Below are 15,081 nucleotides of genomic sequence, written 5' to 3' on the forward strand. Positions count from 1 at the left end.
ATGGTAATATTTAATCCATGAGTATTGCATATATTTACTATTAAATATTTCTAACTAGTAGTTAAAACAGAGAGAAACAAATACCTAAATACAGCTCAGGATTAACTAATGTTAACATTTTGTTTGCTTATAATGTTAAAGTTTGTTTGCTTATGAAGATGCAACTTTTGTCTTCCTTGTATCTCTCTCCATCCCATTTCTTATCCTCTGCAGAAAAAAAAAGATGCTAATATTATGCTGGCTTTAACCTGATTTCTCTGAGTGTATTTTTAAAGATATGAAAATATACATGAGGATTCTAGCTAGGTACAGTTCTACTTTGTTCTTTTATCGACAACAAATGAAAAAGATATTCTACCTACAAATAGTTAATCTAGCTTTTTAAATATTCAAATATTTAAAGTTTGTCTTCTTGGAAATAGGCTAGGATTTAAGATTAGTAGCCTGAATCATTTAAGGGTGACCTTAGTCATTGTCTAGCTTTCAGTTCCGCGTGACTAAGCTCTGAACATATTTATACAGTACAGTGTAATCCAGTCCAAATATTGGAAAGAAGAAAGACATCAAATCACGTGACCTCTGTGTTCCCTTTTAGCCATGAAATTCTGATTCAGTGTGGTTCTTTTGATGTCAATTGTAGACAATATAACAGAATACAAATTGCTTTGGGTTTCATAGCAAATAAGCACCCCTAGTTAGGTAGGGCATTTGCTCTTCCTGCTGGCAAAGAATTAGGTTTACTGTTTTCTCTGTAAGAACAGCAAATTAATGACATTTCAATATTCCCTCTATTTCTTGTGAGAGTTTATTGGAAAAATTTAGGCCAAAGAGTTAATAGTATTTTTTAAATCTGTTTTAACTTGGCCTGCTCACTTGCTATGTTCAGCTTTTCACACAAATAGATTCTTTTAATATTTCTTTTCCCCCCAACTGTTGTGCTGTTTTAGTATCTCAAGGTGGCACTTTTTCTGAGTAGTCCATTGATTTCAAGTTGCTCTACTTTCTTCGAGCTTCCCATTAAAATGTAATTGTGTCATATTTTAGATTTCATTTTGAAATGAACCTTTTGTGAAATTTCACACAATGATGGATACCATGTTCTCTCTTTATCGGAGTCAATGATATAAATCAATAACAATTTCCTGACATTATTTGACGATTCAGTGAAGGGTAAGATTCATAACACAAAAGTAAAAGGTGATCGAGTCTCCGTAAAGTTGCTGTGTCCTTGGCCTGCTTAATCTAGAGCTGCATGAAATCTTGTTTCTCCAGACAGTCCTATTCTGCGGCATCCACTAAAGCCCAGTTATCTCTTTATTTCATTAGAGAGATGCAGGATAGTATAATCATTAATGGCTCAGCTTACATATTTTTCTTACTTGACATGTGACATTCAACCAATTACTTCTATTCTCTAATCTTCTGTTTCTTTCACCTTAAAATAAGACGAAAATAGCATCATCTTCACAGGATTAAAACAAGTGAATGTGACTGGCATATAGTAAGTGCTAAATAAAAGGTGGCTGCTGCTCTTATTATTGATACCATCATCATTCTTCAAAAATTAATATATTCCTACTACTCTCTACTCCTTCTTACTATATCTCTATTTTCTCTTGGATTCATATTCATTTTTTGCTCCTGTTATTTTTTTTGAAAACAAGATTTCTATGTTAATTGCGTATTTGTCTGGAAAAGCACCTGAGTTTTGCACTTGTAAAAAGTAATCACTTGATTATGAACATTTATGAATTTTTATGGTTCCTAAAAGCAAGAAATTATTTTGTTCATAGAAGGAATAATGTAATTGAATAAAACAAAAATCAACAAGATCCCAAAAAATAGTTTTAGAAGAGTGAGTCATCTAATTCAATTTAAAATGTAAATTATTCAATTACCTTGAGAATCTTATCAAATGAGGTTTTCACTCTTCCTCCATCTGTGGTTGAAACAGCTCTTCTGAGTGACCTCTTTCTCACTTACTGATTACCAATTGATGCTGACTGTAGTTCCGAAAAGGAATTGGTCACAACATTCTATATTTATATATATATATATATATGTATATATATACACACACACACATATATATACACACACACATGTATATGTGTCTATGTGTGTATATATATACACACATATATATGTGTGTGTGTGTATATATATGTATATACACGTATATATGTATATGTGTATATACATATATATATCATAATATATGATATATATATACACATATGTATATATATATCATATATACATATATGTGTATATATATATCAGTTTGGTTATATATATACATATATACACATATATACACATATATACATATATACACGTATATATGTATATATATGTATATATCATAATATATGATATATACATATATGTGATATATATCATATATATGTATATTTACACATATATGTGATATATATCATATATACATATATGTGTATATATATCAGTTTGGTTATGTATATACATATATACACATATATACACATACATATATATACATATATACACATATATACATATATATACATATATATGTATATGTATATGTATATATCAGTTTGGTTAAAACCAGCAATAAAAAATAGGAACAGCCAAGGTGATTTTGAAACCATGAGATGGTCATTATTTACAGGTGTAACAGACATTTTTTGAAGGAAGTAATTGCTTGTATTTTAAAATTCGTATGATTTTAATTAATGGTAGAATTACAATTTCTAATTGTATAATTATGAATTTAACTATGTAGAAGTAAGCAAGCAAAATATAGATGACGTAATATTATTTTTATTTGGCTTTTGAAGTTGGATTTATCCTTCCATTTTAATATGAATATCTAAAGGAACCTGGTGGGTCCCTTCAGGTAAAATAATGTAACCACATTTTAAAGACTACCTCAGGATTTTACTTCACCTCATCCCAGGGCCCATGCATTCCATTCAAATAATGTGAGCGTGTACCTCTTTAGGAGCATAGAGAAGTGCCTCAAACTGTCGTGTTTTTTTTCTCCAGTTTTCTCTGAGTAGCACAGACCTTCAAATATGATGGTCAACAAATGCTTGTCTAATGAGTCTGAAGAATTAAACATCTATTTTAATTGACATCAATGCAAGATGTATTATAATAATGAATATAGAAAAACTCTTTCAAAAGTTAAGCTGTCCAAAAAAATCACAGTCACTTAATGGTATTAAACACAATATATTTCTAAAGTACAATACTTGTGTATATTTTACCAAGATCCTTCTTCAAAACCTATGTTATTTTCTGCCTCTGGAATGAAGGCTAAATTTCTTAGTTTAAGATTCTACAGAAATCATCTCTAATCAGAATCTTAAAAAAATATTATGTACATCACATTAAAATATCAAAAATTGCAAATAAAGCAACAGTCCCTGCTGACCACCCTCATCACCCACCGTAGATTTTATCTTGAGTATCTTTAGATACCAGTTTATTTTTACTTCCAGTCCATTTTCTATTTACTTAATATGTATAAATGTACTACATATACTTGGAAATCTAAACCATTGTATGTTTTCAGCCTAAGTAATATTATACTATAATATTTTTCTGTAACTTAATTTTTTTACTCCAAAACACATGTTTAATTTCTTTCCGTAATGACACATGGCAATAGATATTATTTTTAACTGGTATAGTATTTCTCACTATTGATTGATTCATTCACATGTAAGTTCTTTCCTGTCATTTGTCATCAAAACCAGCACTGAAATAAACATTCCTGCACAAGCCTTCATGTGTATACCTTTGAGTGTCTCACTAAGATAAATGCCAAGAAATTAACTCAATTTTTATAGTCTATGCAATTTTTCTTTTTAACAAATGCTATCTAGTTTCTCTCCAATTGAGCTGTACCAACTCATGGAATTTTCCTCTCCATCTATTATCTGATTAATTTGTTGTTCTCTTAAAATCTTATACTCCGTTAACACCCATCAACATTTTCTAAACACACCATACACTTTCTCATCTCTGTGTTTTTGCTGTGATTGCTGCCTCAGTTTCTCGAGGTAAAATGTTTTGCCCAACAAAATTTGGTATCATGGAGGCTTACTATTACTTCTCCACCAAATCTTTTCCCAAACTCTCATTATTGGCAGAAATAATGAAGTGTCTTCTTTGAGTCTCCTAGTATCTTATACTTATTTCTTATACAGCATTTATGATGTAGGGTAGTGAATGTATCATACAAAGTGTAGGAGAGGAAAAGTAATACCGTTTCCTCACTCATCACAAGGGACATGGCTGGAACCCCTATAACAAAAGAGAGGTTAAAAAGAAAAAAAATAACAAATTTATTAACATTTTATGTGACATAGGGGCGTTCAAAAACAAAGGCCTGAAGACCAGGGAAAACTCTCTATGTTTATGCTTAAGTTCAACAATGAATGGACAATCATGAAGAAATACAAATGGAGAGAAAGAATATGATCTCATTGTAAAAACTTGGAGAGAACTCAGCAAAGATCTTTATGGGCCTCTCTGTGTAGTGTTTCTTTCATCCAGGTATAGATAGGGTAGGACACCAGTTAAATGAGGTTCTTATGACCTATTTTGAGGAGAAGTAAGCCAGATAATTCCTTTATGGCTGGCTCTCACAAAGGAAAGAGAGGGGAAGGCAGAGAGGGACTCCAAGGTGCTATATTTTGGGACAGCATGTTCTGACTCCAAGGTGTTGTATTTTGAGATAGCATGTTCTGAGCCCTGGCACAAGTAAATTTAATGATCCTTGAGACTGGAGACCCTCCTTGATAGGATAGAAATGTACCTTCTGTCTGTGTCCTGGACTGGTGGTCCACTATGCAGGTTCATAAGATTCCTGGCATAAATTACTTCTTCCTTTCCCTCCTTTCTCTCTCTCTCTTTTTTTCTTCTTGGAATAACAACATAATATGAGTAATTAACAAGAAAGAAAACAAATTATATCAGTCATTATTCAGCGTTAGAATAAACTAAAATTAAATAGATGTCTCTGAGTGCTTCAGCATATGAATATTATCAACCACTGTATGTGGTTATTGATGTGTGCTTTACTACAGTGAGTATGTTTCTGTGTATGTATATAATATATATTATGTTTGTATGAATGTATATAATATTTGAATATTTTAATATGGAAATAAATCATTGCCTTCAGCACACTGATTACAAATCAATTCATATCTCAATTAAATTGAGTTGTAAGTCACACAGTTGATTACCCCAAAGAGCTCATTATAAATGCATATGACTCTTAATGGCTCCAATGAGAAGAGAGCCCTTCACTCGTGATGAATATTACCACTTTAATTGAAACAAGGTTACCTTTGGCATTAAGGTACATAAGACACTGTCAAAGCAGTTATGGTTTTATAAATTTAAATTAGGATGTTCTGGTCAGAACAGTTTTCTAAAATTAGATTGGAGAATGGGACAGATGTAAATAGGGTTCCTCTACACAAAGAAATATGATTGTAAGACATTACTTTTGTGATGTGTTTTTAACAGTTTTATCTTTCTGTAATTATAGTTAATTTTGGAAGCTACTGTTTTGTCATCAAATGCTACCGTTGCTCTAGATGACATCAGTGTGTCCCAGGAATGTGAAATTTCCTATAAATCACTACCAAGGACCAGTACACAAAGCAAGTGTAAGTTTTTCCTTGTCGTTGTTGCTGTTTTAAACATTGAATTAAGCTCTTCTCAGTATCAAAATATAAAATGTATTAGAGTCACGAATACCTAATACAGGGTGTGGATTATATCACCTGTTCTTGAAACCTAAAATATATATATATATATATTTTAAAAGGTAAACATCTGGTCTAGTCCTTAGGCCTCTCTTCCAGTAATATGGAAAATATTCTATGCTTGCAGCTGAAATTATTGCATCCAAATATTTTAATTATAAATATTATGAAAAAATTATAATTATTTTGCATATTTTAAATACACTTTTATAAATATTCACTTCTCCATTAATTTTATTCAGAACTTCAAATGAGCATGTAATAATATTCATATTTCAGGATCACCCAGGAGTTCAAAAAAAGCAAAAAGGTTGTGTTTGGGAAAATGATGTAAGGCCAACCAAAATTTAAAACTGGACCTTAAAATTCTGTGTTTCTATTCAAAATTTAATATTTTCAAATCACAGATGGAGTTTGTCTAATTCTTTGACTAAATTTTTTGGAGAGAATATCAATTACAGGCCAGAAATGTTGCCATAAAAATGGATCTCATATAGTCAACTATGTATTTTAAAACCTAATCATTATTTAGATTCTGGGATCATGTACACATTGAAAGAATTTACACTATACCTTCAGTTACTTTCTCTTTCTAGTACTAATTGATGTTTCTCTCTGACCACTCCTATCCTCAGATCTCAATGAATCTGACAATATTAAAAATGTTTTCTGAAAAGTGTCACACTTTATTTTTCTTAATCTGTATCTATGGAAAAGATTTGCATATGAAAATCAGACATACTGTATATTCCTAAGTTATATTTACTTAAACAACATATTTAGTGAGTGCAACGGTTGTATTCTTACAGGAGCTGAATGGACTAATCAAGAAAAATTTGGGTCACATGATTCTGGATTGAGACGATTAAAGAACTTTTAATTAAAGGTCCTTTATTAAAGATATTTTTCATTCGAGAGAGTGTATATTTCTGGGTGCTAACTTATATTGGGTTAACGTGTATTTACTTTGTTCAGAATGTGTATCCTGCATGCATAATAGACCATTCTAAGCTCTGCGCATGTGTTCATGCAAGTGTGTGTGTGTGTGCATGTGTGCGCGTGTCTGCCTGTGTGTCTGCATATGTGTGTGTGCATGCCTGTGTGTCCGTGTGTGTGCATGCATGTGTGCATGTGTGTGTGCGTGTGCATGCGTGTGTGCATGCTTGTCTGTGCACATGTGTGTATGATTCTGATAGACACCGAGGAGTGCAGAGCAGCAGATTTAATGATTCATTTAAAGATTCATGAGTTTGGCCAGGCGCGGTGGCTCACACCTGCAATCCTAGCACTTTGGGAGGCTGAGCCGGGCGGATCACTTGAGGTCAGGAGTTCAAGACCTGCCTGGCCAACATGGTGAAACCCTGTCTCTACTAAAAATACAAAAAAATTAGCCAGGGCATGGTGGCGGGCACCTGTAGTCCCAGCTACTCGGGAGGCTGAGGCAGGAGAATGGCGTGAACCCAGGAGGCGGAGCTTGCAGTGAGCCGAGATCGCGCCACTGCACTCAAGCCTGGGTGACAGAGTAAGATTCCTCTCAAAAAAAAAAAAAAAAAAAAAAGATTCACGAGTTTTTAAGGGTTAAACAGGATTACCTTATTTTTGTTGTTTAATTAAAGATTTTCTTTCTCCTAATTAAATACCACATCACCAGAATCATAATAGCTGAAAAGCATTAAAGTTGACATTGAAGAGCATTCTCTTGTAATGTAGTATTTGGAGGTATAGGGGCAGAAAGGTGTGACAAAAACCTTTCCTCACCCATCATAAGGGTCACAGCTGACACTCCGAGAATGAAAGACAGTTTAATGAGAGAAAAGCATAACAAATTTGTTTATCAAAGTTTTACTTGACACAAGAGCCTTCAGAAATGAAGATGCAAAGACCCAGAGAAAAGCATGTGCTTTATTTTATTTTTTCGTTTTTATTTGTTTTTCAGCCCCTTTTCCTATTTAGAAAACTGTGTATTTTTCTGCTTAGTTTTGGTGAAGAACAAACAGCCATTTTGAAATGTGATCGGACAAAAGGGTATGATCCAATGGTAACAGACTGAGCAGGGAAACTTAGCAAAGCCTCTGTGTTCAGAGTCTCCTTGACTCCTTTGTGTAGAATTTCTTCACCCCTGGGAACAGGAAAGGACCCCTCTAGAATGAGGATCTTGTGACCTAATTTCAGGCAAGATAAGCCAGATAATTTCTTTATGACCAGCGCTCACAAAGAAAGGTCAAGGAAGATCAGAGTGACCTTGCTCCTGGGGTACCTCCCAATCTCCTTCAGTTCAAAGTACTTTGGGGCAGCCTTTCCTGAGCTCTTACCGAGGCAAAAGTGTGGTTCAAGGTTTTAAATCATTACTAAAGTTAACCTTAGCAAAAGTTTTTGAGACACTTGATCTTGCTTACGGAGAATTCTTTTCTTAAATTCACTCAGGATTCATGGATATGTGCATCCATCTGAACACCAGATCAGTTGGATAGATAATATATCTAATTAGGACAAATTACATGAATGATTCCTGAAAGATCAATGGATGTACACAAAGGAAAAAAAGGCGTTTCTTATTGTTTTTGCAAATATGTCCAGTAGACAATTATAGGATCTCATTTGTGGAGTTCAGTATTAGTAATGGGCAGAAATTTATGGAGAGAAACTGAAAGGAATATTTAAAAACGTGTCATGCTCCATTGACAGTAAATTGTTATATGTATGGAGCAGAATGGCCAAAGGTTTACCCAGACTACCCAGACCCTGTACAGGACTTGAAGTTTTGAAATCTTTAATAGGCATACAAATGGCTGCACCACTTCAAAGCAATCTTAGAGCTGTAGTTTTCTGCTCACAGTCCGCGTGATGAAAATCGCAAGTGCTACTTTGATTTGGCCTTTAATCAAGCTTCTTCTCCTTCAGAATATTTAAAAGCTACTGTTGATGAAATAATTTTACATTCTGTTTATTTGTTAAAGGGAGAGAGCCTGTTTTACGCTCTTAATCTCAATTTTGAAGCCAGATTTGTGCCTGGTGAGGATGCAGGTTGTATTTCATCCAGGAAGATACGCGATTTTCCAACTGAGTGCCCAAAGGGAGCACATGAAACTAATTGCTGTGAGTGCATTACTGACTCCTTCAGCAGATATTTATATGTACATATTTACTCTCTGAATGTAAAGTGCACACTACTCAAGTGAGCATTGTATGATGAAGACAGTCAGAACAGAGACCTCTGCATGATGGAAATGACTTGCCGGTGAGAACAAACCAGATTCTCTTTAAACTAGAGGCGATGAATGAAAACGTCCTGCTAACTTTCAGTTTTGCCCTGTTGGAGAATAACATTTGAAATATATGCAGGATAGCGCTCAAAACACAAGAGCAAGGATGTATCTAGCCAGTCATAGAAAAATAAGTAACACATGACACCACTTATATGAGGTATCCATGTAGTCATATTTGTAGAATTAGAGTAAAATTGTGGTAACCAGGTTCTGGGAGGAGAGGAAGTGGAAAATTACTAATCAACAGGCATACATTTTCAGTCAAACAAGATGAATAAGCTCTAGACATCTGCTGTATAACATGGTATCTAAAGTCAATGACAATGTATTGTACACTTAAAAATGTGTTGTGGGGGTAGATCTGGCTGGAGGCAGTGGCTCAAGCCTGTAATCCCAGCACTTTGGGAGGCTGAGGCAGGTGGATCACTTGAGGCCAGGAGTTCAAGACCAGCCTGGCCAACATCACAAAACCCCATCTCTACTAAAAATATAAGAATTATCAGGGCATGGTGGCACACACCTGTAATCCCAGCTACTCAGGAGGTGCAGGTTGCAGTGAGCTGAGATCACACCACTGCATTACAGCCTGGGTGACAGAGAGAGACCCTGTCTGCCACCCCCCCATAAAAAAGAGGGTAGATCTTATATTTTCTTATCACAATATATGTATTATAAACATTTATGTATTAAATTATTTTTAACATCATAGTATTCTTATTATCGTAAGCAGTTGCTATTTCAGTACAACTAGCAGTAGAAGACTTTATACTGCTTACAAATGTTATTTCAAATGATAGTGTATCAATAAATAGTTCTATGGTCATAAAACTATAGATCCTGCCTAGTTCTATATATTTTTCCACCTTTAAGAGTCTCCTTTCAGTTTGTCCTTTTCCAGGGCAATGCCTCCATTCTTTCTGCATTCTACTTAAATGATTCTAAAACTATCCTAGCATCCCTGAAAAAGTAATACAGAAGAAGAAAAAAAAAGAAGGTTGTCTGTTGGTGGATAAGCTTTTCCAAAAGTATTTTAATAACTGTGCTATTGAACACAATAAAAAAAAGGCAAGAGGAAAGGCAAGAGAAGCATCCCATTTTATTGATTACCCATACCCGAGGTGAAAACCAAGGTGGTTTTGAGTCAAGACAGTGGAGGAACACAGACATTTTCCAGAAGTGTGGTGGCGCAAAGAGTTGGAGAGACTCTTTCCTCTGCATTCAAAACATACATGAGAATGACGAGAAAAATCAGGGCCATTGCTGATTGCTAATACATTGGCAAGCAGCCATGCTGCGACCCACAAAAAACCTTATGAGCATCTTTTCTATACCAAGAGATTTGGTAAGAAGAAAGTGTGATCATTTCCCTCGAGAAACATAATCTATTACAGAGAGCTCAGAAATAAATCTAAACATAAAAGACCAAATAAGTTTTGACAAAGGCACCAAGAGGACACAGTAGGGAAAAAGTAGTCTCGTCAATAAATGGTGCCAGAAAATCTGGTCGTTCTCATGCGAAAGAATGAAATTGGACCTTTGTCTTACACCGTACACTTAAATAAATTCAAAATGTAAGAAAGTCCTAAATTTAAGACCTGAAATCATTAAACTCCTAGAAGAGAACTTAGGGGAAAAACTCCTTGACATTAGAGTTGGCAATGATTTTTTAATATGACACCAAATGCTCTGGCTACAAAAGCAGAAATAAATAATGGGATTACCTCAAACTAAAAAGCTTCTGCACAGTAAAGGAAACACTCAGCAGAATAAAATAGCAACCTGCATATCGGGAAAAATATTTGCAAACCATATATCTGATAAGGGGTTAATATTCAAAATTTATGAAGATTTTATACAACTCAGAAATAGATAAATAGATAAAAAATGGGCAAAGGCCCTGAATAGACATTTCTCCACAGAAGACATAAAAATAATCAACTGGTATATGAACAGATATTCCACATTTCATTGGCATTAATCATCAGGGAAATACAAATCCAAAACTCTTTTAGATACCTCCTCATATCAATTAGGATAGCTATAATAAAAAAAAGCGTAACACATTTTAGTAAGAGTGTGGAGAAAAGAGTACTCATACTGTTGGTGCAAATGTGAACTGTGCAGCCATTATGGAATATGGTATGGAGGTTTCTAAAAAAATTAGCAATAAAAGTACCCTATGATTTAGCAATCTCTCTTTTGGGTATATACCCAGAAAAAATGAAATTACCACTTCATAAAGCTGTCTGCACTCCCATGATCGCTGCAGGATTATTCTTGATAGCCAAGATATGAAAACAACCTAAGTGTCTGTTGATGTACAGATAGATAAACTGTGGTATCTAAAAAACAGTGGAATATTATTCAGCCTTAAAAAAAGAGAGTCTGCCATTTTTCACATCCTAGGTGAATCTGGAGGAAATTATGCTATGTGAAATAAGCCAAACACAAGAAGGAAAATATTGCATGATCTCAATTATGTGTGGCATCTAAAAATTATATACAGATATAGAGAATGAAACAGTGGTTACCAGAGGCAGGGGCCAAGGGAAGGAAATGGAGATATGTAGCTCGGAGGATATGATGTAACAGATATGGAGGAGAAATGTGTCTAGAGATGTAATGTACAACGTGAGGACTACAGTTAATAACACTTGAGGACTACAGTTAATAACAGATTTGAGATTTGAGATTTGATAAATGAGTAAGTTTTAGCTACTCTTGCCACAAAAAAAGAAAAAAAAGGGCAATTATGTGAGATAATGGATAATTTGCCTCACTGTAATAACCATTTTACTATCTGTATGTATCACATAACCTTATGTTGTATATCTTTAATATACATAATAAAATTTGTTTTAAAAATTAAGAAAAGAAGCTTAGTCTATTAGGTAAGAAATGTATCGATTTAATAGTGTTGTAATGATAACTGGAATAGAGATGTAAACAAGTAGCTATTTTAACTCTAGGAAGTTGGAGAATATATTCAATAGAAAGTAGGTAAGTCCTCAGCAGCAATTTTATTTTATTTCATTATTATTATACTTTAGGAATTTCTTAAGATGTTTTCTAGTTTTCTTGCTGTGTAAGAAGAGTGTCTATTGCAAATTCTGCCAGGGATTAACAGTTCTAGGCCTGTCTCTGATATACATTAAGACTGTTACCAAATGTACATGGTTTAAGAACCTTACCTATATAGTCTTTTAATCAGCAAAATAAATATAAGAGGTACTATTTTCCTCATTTTACGAACTTTCTTGTCATTTAGTTTCTTATCAGTTAGAATTCCATTTTAAACACAGTCTGCCTCCAAAACCTACATTTTTTTTTTTTTTTTTTTTTTTTTTTTTGAGACAGAGTCTGTTGCCCAGGCTGGAGTGCAGTGGTGCGATCTGGGCTCACTGCCAGCTCTGCCTCCCGGGTTCACGCCATTCTCCTGCCTCAGCCTCCCGAGTAGCTGGGACAGCAGGCGCCCGCCATCATGCCTGGCTAATTTTTTTTTTGTATTTTTTTAGTAGAGACGGGGTTTCACCGTGTTAGCCAGGATGGTCTCTATCTCCTGACCTCGTAATCCGTCCGCCTCAGCCTCCCAAAGTGCTGGGATTACAGGTGTGAGCCACCGCACCCGGCCCAAAACCTACGTTCTTAACTGCAAATCGTATAGCCTTTCTATCCTTTTAAGGTCATCATTACATTGAGAATGATGTTTTTAGAAAATGTGAAAAGTTCCCTACATGAGCAGTTTAAGCAATGGGAAGTTTGAAGCCAATGATCAAAACTTCACTTTTGGAGGAGAAACGATGCCCTTAGTCTCTAATATGTCAAATGGTCACTTAGTAAATGCTGTCGAGAAGTTTAAGGAATGAATGTCTTTAAAAAATAATACTTAATACTTTCTCCTTAGTAATTATTTCTTTAATCACAGTACCTTTTATAATCTGAAATGTATTAAATTGCTTTTAATTCTTATAGTGCTTTTCGGGGACCTAAAAGATAATTTTTTAGACATAAAAGGAAAATAAAAGATCACTATTTGGATAAGGGACCCACCCTCATAGGGAATTGAATTAGAAAATTAGCAAACGACCTCCAGTTCTCTAAAGTCTTATTTTGAGGGGTTTTTTTTTTTGCCTGCTTTTTTGAAAAAACTAATTTTTATACTGTGAATCTGTTTATTCATAGAAATGCTCATTCTTCATCCCATTTTTGTGAATCCTTTCATTAAAGATTCTGGCAATGAGTGGAGGTGAGGTAAAGACACAGTGAAGAATACAGAGAAGTAGGAGTCTTTTTTTTTTCTTGTCTTCTTTGCAGCAAAAAGGTTTGAAGGAAGCATGCAAAATTTAGGCTGCGATTCTAATGTTGAACAAATGAGCATTATCACTTCTCTTACAGAGACCTTAACTGCTTGAAAAAACAGGGGTTTCTTATAAGGAGGAAAAGGCAATGCCACCCTCAGGATTTCTATTTATGAACTTAAATCCTCCTAAAAAGGACCATTGCTATTCTTGAATTTCAAACATTTAATATTTTAATGCTATTTATTTTAATTTTTCTCACTTTCACAACCATCTTTAACACAATTTACTTTCTTTTTTACATGAGACTGATTATGACCTACTTCAAACGGGTTATTAAGTTTGCTAAAAATTTAGGTCTTCAGTGCCTTGAAATATTTTCAGATTTTGTAGAAAAAAATAGCAAACATAAATTGCAACCAATTTTGGTAAATGAGAGAACAAGTTATTGGATTTGTTCAAGAACTGTTTGGGATACATAGAGGTTAGGAAGTTTTGCACAATTTTGATAGCCTTGGATAATTTAATCGAATGTTTCCATACTTATTTATATTATGATATAAAAGTGCAGTTACTTAAAATGTAACCCAGGTGTACAGGTTTTCAAGGAGTCTCTCTCTCTCTGCCAGTTAAAACACCACACACTGACTATGATGTTAAATTATCTCTGATTTTTATTTATGATAACTGAAGGGCTGAAAAACCTACATAGCATGACAAATACAACATATCTCAACAAAACTTCTCTGGACCTTCAGAAACTCTAAGGGACAGGCTGCAGTGTGAATCACTGTTGGATGTAATTTTTGCCTGGACGTAGCGAAATTACAGTGTATCAGAAAAGCTCAATGCCAGAGTGGATTTTAGACCTGGGATCATGTTGCCATTTATGAGGAACTAGACAAATACTCTGTATGTTTTCATTTAAGGGAATGTTTAACATGATCTGCACATCTTAGCTCTCAAGTCAAACTTGGCATCAGGACAAACCCTAAAAGAAGGCAGAAGAGGAGTGAGCTCCAGAGAGCAGAGCCAGTACCTAGGTGTCTTCCCATAGTTCCAGTGTTCTGAAAAGTCCATTTCTCCTGGACGGGTTATTTGATGTTGAGGCCAATCAAAATGCTACCTCATCATTTTTGAAAGCTTATCTTTATTTTTTTTTAGATCAAAATTGTTACTCTGAATTGTTTCTTTAGGATAGATCATAAAAAGGGAAATTTGGGGTTTGAGTTTTTTGTAGTTGTTGTTTTGTTTTGTTTTTGAAACAGGGTCTTGCTCTGTTGCCCAGGCTGGGGTGCAGTGGTGCGATCTTGGCTCACTGCAACCTCTGCTTCCCGGATTCAAGTGATTCTCCTGCCTCAGCCTCCGTAGTGGCTAGACTACAGGTGAGCACCACCATGCCCAGCTAATTTTTGTATTTTTAGTGGAGATGGGGTTTTGCCATGTTGGCCAGGCTGGTCTCGAACTCCTGACCTCAGGTGATCCACTTGCCTTGGCCTCCTGAAGTGCTGAGATTACAGGCATGAGCTGCCATGCCTGGCCTAAATTGTCATTTAATGACATTCAACACATTTTGCCAAATGTTTCCCCAAAACATTATGCTAATAAACAATCATATCAACAAAGTAAAACTGTGGCAGTGTCCCTGTGTTTGAAGTCCATTTTGAAATTTACTTTCACTTTTCATGATTATGCAAATACTATTTATAAGTTCCTATTTTTGTGAACAAATACTTTGTTTCCTCA

General features: G+C 34.6%; 1 protein-coding gene across 1 annotated transcript in view; it reads left to right on the forward strand.

Annotated features, from left to right (window-relative positions):
- MALRD1 (MAM and LDL receptor class A domain containing 1) overlaps window positions 1–15,081 on the forward strand; it is a 642,247-nt gene that overhangs the window by 65,197 nt on the left and 561,969 nt on the right. Inside the window, 1 exon segment of the mRNA XM_055092251.1 lies at window positions 5,552–5,672. Coding sequence (XP_054948226.1) covers window positions 5,552–5,672 — 121 coding nt within the window.

Source organism: Pan paniscus, chromosome 8 (genome assembly GCF_029289425.2).
Source record: "Pan paniscus chromosome 8, NHGRI_mPanPan1-v2.0_pri, whole genome shotgun sequence".
NCBI classification, from domain to species: domain Eukaryota; kingdom Metazoa; phylum Chordata; class Mammalia; order Primates; family Hominidae; genus Pan; species Pan paniscus.